We start from the raw sequence: 7,334 nt of genomic DNA on the forward strand, positions 1-7,334 counted from the left end.
AATGAAGATTCTAAATTGTAAAAATCGTGACCCTTGGACCAAAACTGGGGCCCCAGGCGGGGATCAAAATTTAACATAGAACTACATATGAAAAATGTTTAAAAATCTTCTTCTCAAGAACCACTTCACCAAAAATGCCAATACATACACAAAAGGTTGTATATATAGTGAAGATTGTAAAAATCGTGACCCCCGAACAAAAGTGGGGCCCCAGGAGGGGTTTAGATTTTAACATATATAGGAAAATGTTTTAAAATCTTCTAATTTTCTTCTCAAGAACTACAATGTTTTAGTTAGTGGAATATCTATGATGCATCCTTCGCTTATGTAGATTCCTAATTCGTAAAATCGTGACCCCCGGACCAATAATGGGGCCCCAAGATGGGGTCAAAGTTTATTTTAGAAATATAAAGGTAACAGGTTAAAAAATCTTCTTCTCGAGATCTACAATGCTTCAATTTGTGAGATTACTATCATGCATACAACCTTGGATAATGAAGGTTCGACAGTTTTAAAATAGTGACCCCTGGACTAATACTAGGGACCCAAGATGGGTTTAAAGTTAAATGTAGAAGTACCGGTATATATGGAAAATGTTTAAAAATCTTCTTTTCGAGAACTACAATGCATTAATTTGTCAGATAACTATGTAAGCACCCTCAAATAGTGTAGATTCGAAATTATAAAAGCCGTGACCTCAATCTAATACTGGGGCCCCAAGAGGTGTTCAAAGTTTAGCATAGAAATATAGAGGGAAAATGTTGAAAAATCTTTTTCTAGGGAACTATAATGCTTCAGCTTGTGAGATAACTAGGCAAGCATCCTTAAATAATGTAGATTCCAAATAATTAAAACTTTAGCACTGGACTAATACTGTGGCCCCAAAAGGGGTTCAAAGTTTAACATAGAAAGATATATTGAAAATGTTTTTAAAAAGTTCTTCTCGAGAACTATAATGCTACAGTTTGTGAGATTACTATGCACGGATCCTCAAATTGTGTAAACTCTAATGTAGTGGAACCAAGAGTTATCTTTCTTAATGTTCTGTACAGTCTGAGAGTTATTCCTCTTGAAGTGGAACTCTTCTACGTTCAGTTTTTCAGGTTGTGTACGTGCGGTCCCACCGCAGTGCTACACATTTTCATTCCTATGTTACTATTTATGTTGTTCAAGCCAACCATAAACCTCGGACCATTACTTGGTCCCCAGAAAGGGGTTCAATGTTTAAAATAGAAAAAGCATATGCTACGAAATGTAATGTTACAAGGAACTGCTGTTCAGGTGAGCGATGTGGCCCATGGGCCTCTTGTTAATGAAATGTGGGGCTGTGCCCCTTTAATGGGAGTACTAGGGAAATTGAGAAGACAGTATCCTCACAAAAGGTACATGTAGTAGATATAAATTGGCACCAATGATCCTTATTCAAAACATTTAAACCTGCAGAAAGGGACTACAAAAATGACAAATGACTCAACCAAGAATTACATAAAAAAATCAGATGCCAAAATTTGTGAAAATTGATGAAAGTAAATTACATTACTACATTATCAATTAAACATTGGGAATCAGAAGGGCAATTTGTTTAATAGAAATGGAAGCATTTATTTTCTAAGATTGTTGAAAGGCCAACGAGCAGAGAGTTGCAAATGACACTCAATATTTGTCTTACAAATACAGTAAAATCTAGTTGTAACAAACACAAATAAAAGGAATGTATGTTTATTACGAATTCATGCAGATCATTTCAAAAGCAGTCATATATACATAGAGTTGTATTACAACATCAATAACAAAGTTTTTAACACCTCAAAACTGTTTGTTAGTTGTTGGTTTTCTTGAGATAAACTGTTATTGTCTGTGAAATTAGTATGACTGTGCACATGTTATTGCAATGTAATACAGTCAATTTGTCAAAACCATCAGATCTTTTCTGTCACAGTCTGGGTATCAATGTTCAGGTGAGTGATGTGACCCATGGATCTCTTTTTTTTTAAAAACTTAATATAACTTAAGTATACCAGTCGTTGCAACCATTGTTATGCAATTTGGTTTTTTCTAGTTAGTTGAGCCTTGTAATGTTGATGATAATTTTGTTTACAGTGACAACTTGTCTCTAATTTTTTATTTATTTCTATTAATGTTAATTTTTAGTCCCGTTTTTATTACAAAACAAGATGATTATTTTTGTTTTTATACTTTTGCTATATTATTATCATTTTCCTGTAATGATTCAAATAATGTTATATGTTGTTATTAAATAAACTCTTTTCAGCCGAACTCCATTTCTTTCGTTTCTAATGGAAACGACTTTCAACCAAACTTTTGTTCCTCACTGTATATGTGCAAAATTCAAAGCGAAGTAACTCGTGTATGCTTGATTTACTGATCGTTAAAGATGCCGTTGCTCGCTGTAGTGAAGCGTTGTCAAGTATCGGAGGCAACAGATGCCTCAGTCGTCTGCGATGTGAAATCATGTCGGTCTCGAAACTTTGCCTTGGGGGTCAGCAGACTGTCTGACCACATAGTAGTTTGGACTGTACTTTATTTTGTTAATTTTCATAGATATTTTTTTAATCCATCATTAAAATAATGTTTAAGTTTTATTTTCCCCCTGGGAGGTCTATACAGTAACGATGTAAATGCTATGTAATCACTCTACCGCATCCATTGGGAAACTCCGAGGTAATTTGGAACGATATTAATATGACTGTAATAAAAATAGGCGGGGAAATTGTAAAGTAGATAGTGAGAGTGAGGGGAGAGATATAGAGAGTGAAAGAAAGGCAAAGATGGGGCTCTTCCATAAAGTTTTTAAAGCACTTGATGTGTGGAGTTTTGCACAAGTGTCATAAGAACCTGACTGTTGTGTAGCTAGATAAGTTAGAGCGGTATAAATTATGAGCGAGGAGTCGTCGAAGTCCGACCTTATATCCAGTGTGTTGAATACAGCCATTTATTAGAGGGGCATTTCTAGGCAAGCACGTGCGTTAATGCGCGAGACATTAACTACCTTTTATTTTATAAATTTGCATTTTTGTATCATGTTGTCACGAAGAAAAATACTTTTAATTCGCTGTAGCGTTTTATTTTGGACGGGAGTTTAGCACAAAGAGGAATGATTTTTCACCGGTGTTAAAAAAAAGTAATATGACACTTTACAAAGGTTTTAAAATGGCTCGTCTGATGTGAATAAGGCCCTAGCTGGTGGAAGAAAAAAAATAGGCATTATCGACGCAAAAGGGAAAAGTGTCATGCTATAATTTTCCTTCCCGTTTATAGAGAAGCTGCAGTGTGTTCACTGAGCACTGGACATTGGCAGTGATTGGCAGTCGAGTGCGCCCTGATTGATCGCCGGCTCGGGTACCGTACCGATCGAGGGGAGGAGCGAGCGACCAAAACAAAGCCGTTGATTGGACCTCGCCTAGGGAAGGAGCACTTAGTGGGTCTGCACACAAGAATGTTGTGTTTTCAGTAACGATACACGTCGGGGCTTGGGATATATTTTATTTGGGGGGAACTGTGTTGTGGACTAGTATTCTGTGACTTGCTTCCGAGGACAGTGTTTCCAAGAATGAAACTTCGTGACTCGTAAACTCTCTGTTTATCTTCTGCCAGAACCGTGGCATTGTTATCAGTAAGGAAACACACAACCATGTGTTCGGTATGTCAGAGGAGGGGAGTGTATGAACATTATAGAAATTTTATTGCCGTTTTTACTAACAACCTAATCTGACTTCTAATGGACTTGTAACGCCAATCTGTGGGGATAATTTCACTGAGACAACTCCGTAATGATGGAATTCAGAGACAAACTTCTCTATATAACTGTGCTCGTGTGTCTATTTGTACTAACCCCTTCCAAGGGGACAGAGATTGTCAGGAAATGTGACCCTATCCGGATAGAGATGTGTAAGGGTCTGGGATATAATGTAACGGGTATGCCGAATCTGGTCGGGCACGACCTTCAGCAGGATGCTGAGCTCCAACTCCAGACCTTCACCCCTCTAATTCAGTATGGCTGCTCGCAGCAGTTGAAGTTTTTCTTGTGTTCAGTGTATGTACCAATGTGTACCGAGAAAGTGATGGAGCCCATTGGGCCCTGCAGGCCCATGTGTCTTAGCGTACAGAGGCGCTGTCAACCCGTCCTTCACGAGTTTGGCTTCCCTTGGCCGGTTGCTCTCAACTGTTCCAAGTTTCCACCCAAAAATGACCAGCACCACATGTGCATGGACGGGCCCGGGGAGAGTGCAGTTGAGGACAACGTCAGAAAACCGACTTTCAGGCCACCCGTACACAAGAAGGAGCACCAGTGTGGGGAATTTCGACACTACCACATGTATACCTATATCAACCGTACGGGTAGGTGCGCATTAAAGTGTAACGAAAACGCGGCTTTCACGACCGAAGACAAGTACTTTGCAGACATTTGGATGTCCATTTGGTCGGGCCTGTGCTTTGTGTCCACGTTGTTAACCATTCTCACGTTCGTCATCGACTCTCAGAGGTTCAAGTACCCCGAGCGTCCCATCATTTTCCTGTCCATGTGCTACAACATTTACAGTATTGCTTACATCGTCCGTCTGATTGCGGGGAGGGAGTCCATCGCTTGTGACCGAGACACGGCCAGCAAGACCTCCATCTTAATCCAGGAGGGTCTAGAAAACACCGACTGTGCCATCGTCTTTCTCCTGCTATACTACTTTGGGTCTGCAGCCGCCCTGTGGTGGGTCATTTTGACTTTGACCTGGTTTCTGTCGGCGGGGCTGAAATGGACCCACGAGGCCATTCAGCTCCACAGCAGCTACTTCCATCTAGCGGCCTGGGCGCTGCCCGCGATTGAGACCATCATCATTCTTGTCATGAGAGAAGTGGACGCTGACGAGCTGACGGGGATATGTTATGTAGGAAACCAAAACACACAGACATTACTGGGGTTCTCTGTGGCCCCTTCATTAGTCTACCTCCTCGTCGGCGTCGCTTTCCTCATCGCCGGGTTCATAGCTTTATTAAGGGTCCAATCCCAGGACCGTGTGAACGGGGTGAAATCCGCGAAAATTGAAAACCTGATGATCCGGGTGGGAATTTTCAGTCTACTTTACACTATCCCTGCCGCAATAGTCATAGCGTGCTTATTATATGAATATGCGAGCAGAGACTCGTGGTATCTAAGAGATACTATCCATAGTGAACCAAAGATGGAAATCTTCATGTTGAAGGTTTTTATGACACTTGTGGTGGGGATCACCAGTGGTATGTGGATCTGGTCGTCTAAGACCATCAATTCGTGGAGAAATTTCGCGGTTAAATTAACTTTCCAAAATAGCAAACGCGAAGTTCGAAAGACAATTGAATATGGCGTTCCTACCCATCAATCCCATCAATACCACCCCGTGCCAGTCAAACACGTCAGTAGGGTGGTCCGGAATGAGAAATCCAAACCTAAACGGACAAAAACGGACGGTCAAATTGTCGTCTGATTTCATGTGTTATCCATCATTACTTCACGGCTGGGTATTATTGTTTTTACATTAATCAATGGATTATTTGTTTGTTTGAGTGAATAATGAGAAAATGCAGTGAGCAAAGAAATACTCAAATTGCTAGTTGTGCGTGGAAAATGTGCTTAATGAATGTGTTTGTTTTTCAAAAGTGAACTTGAAGCCATTAGAAAAAACGAGAATATTTCCTTACGTATTATGCGATATTGCATGTTTTGTTTTTCTGAAAAAAATGAAGAAAAATTATCGTGTCTCTGTGTTCGTTTCCAACCGCTATAGATGTCAGTTTTTTAAAATGCCATGCAAAGTTGGAGAGAAATTTACAACCGACTGCTAAAATGTTTTTCAAGTGATTCTGAAAATTTTTATTGTGTGCATGTGTACAGATTTCCTCCTGCTACGCCGAGTTCATGCGGCGACAGACAACAAAACGCCGGTATTTTTGTTTTACTGTTTCTCTCGCAGTGAGCCCTCTCCATCTTCTCTCTTTTTTGACACGTGTCTGAATGGAGATGCATTAACTAAGCCAGCTACCTCTCTTGTTCAAATTCTGGAAACAAAAATAATACACGGAAAATACAAATATTTGATCTACAGTCGAGCCCTAATCAGTCGGCACTGTGGCATGTCCAATTTCCACTCTCTCTACACCGCGCCTCCTGGCGATAGATTGAGGAAAACAATACGTTACAAGCATTCTAACCAAAAATTTCAGTTGGCAAAATAACACTAGTCACATTGAGACTTGTTATTGTATAAATATGCTATTTTTTTCCCGTTACTGCAGTGAAGAAAACATTTTGAGGGTGCATGGTGACTGTGAGGAACTTAACGAGTGAGCTTTTGTTAAACAGCGGACAACAGTATTGTAACTGTCGGGGTTTTTTTTCCCTCTCAAACAGTTACACTGTTTTAATGTATATCAGTTGTTATTTATGGATCTTGAAAAATTACCAATAATTTTGAAAAGAAATATTTTCGTTCTAGTTTTCATTCATTGGGGGTTCCATGGATTTTACTGTCTGGCGTGTAAACACTGTTTAGTAATGTCAACCAGGCGATTTGCCGGCTATTATCATTTTTTGCAGTATATTGTACAAGAATTCAGTTGTAGGGGGTTAGTGAAAACAAGACAAAGTTTTTAACATAAACACCGAGTTAAAGCAATGAGATTAGCAAACCAAATATTTAAGTCTGTGCTTTCCCACATTGTAAAACTGTCAGATTTATACTGGGATGTTTCTAGTGACAGGCAAATATTTTATTTATATTTTAAGTGCCATAAATAATTATTTAAAGCCTCTTGTAAAATTTATGAGCGCAGTATTCGCGGAGTGCAGTTGGACGGTCAGGTAAAGCGCCATTCTCCACAGTAAGAGAACATGCAACAGAAGCCAGCACTAATCTACATGCATAGGACTGTACATTAAAACTCATTAAAATATGGAACATGCCCAACGTGGTGTCATACAGCAGAGACTGGCATGAGTTATGGGGCTGTGGTTCTAGCCCCGTTCTGCTCGACCGCACAAAACGATCCTCGAAGGAACATTCAATTCATTAGATGAATTTGAATCATTTAGTCCGATGGTATTGTTTTGGGAGCCTAAATTTTTCTACTTACTTTGGCGATTTTTACTGGATTCTCTCTCTCTCTCTCTCTCTCTCTCTCATACTAGTATCTCTTTCTTTATCTGTGAATATCGGTTTCTTTCTCTCAATCATAAACCCCAACTAGCTTGCATTGTGTCACAACTTTATGTCCCTTATATAACTTAGTTTCATCATCATAATCATAGTCTGGTAGACACCCATGCTATTTATACATGTATATAT

The 7,334-nt window shown here is 39.5% G+C and overlaps 1 protein-coding gene across 1 annotated transcript; it reads left to right on the plus strand.

Annotated features, from left to right (window-relative positions):
• Nucleotides 1–2,919: 2,919 nt before the first annotated feature.
• LOC105334062 (frizzled-4-like) lies at nucleotides 2,920–6,471 on the plus strand. Its single transcript, XM_011437361.4, has one exon. The coding sequence runs from the start codon at nucleotides 3,792–3,794 to the stop codon at nucleotides 5,475–5,477; it is 1,686 nt and encodes a 561-aa protein (XP_011435663.3). The 5' UTR covers nucleotides 2,920–3,791; the 3' UTR covers nucleotides 5,478–6,471.
• The last annotated feature ends 863 nt before the right edge of the window (nucleotides 6,472–7,334 follow it).

Source organism: Magallana gigas, chromosome 9, assembly GCF_963853765.1.
Source record: "Magallana gigas chromosome 9, xbMagGiga1.1, whole genome shotgun sequence".
Taxonomy (NCBI): Eukaryota; Metazoa; Mollusca; class Bivalvia; order Ostreida; family Ostreidae; genus Magallana; species Magallana gigas.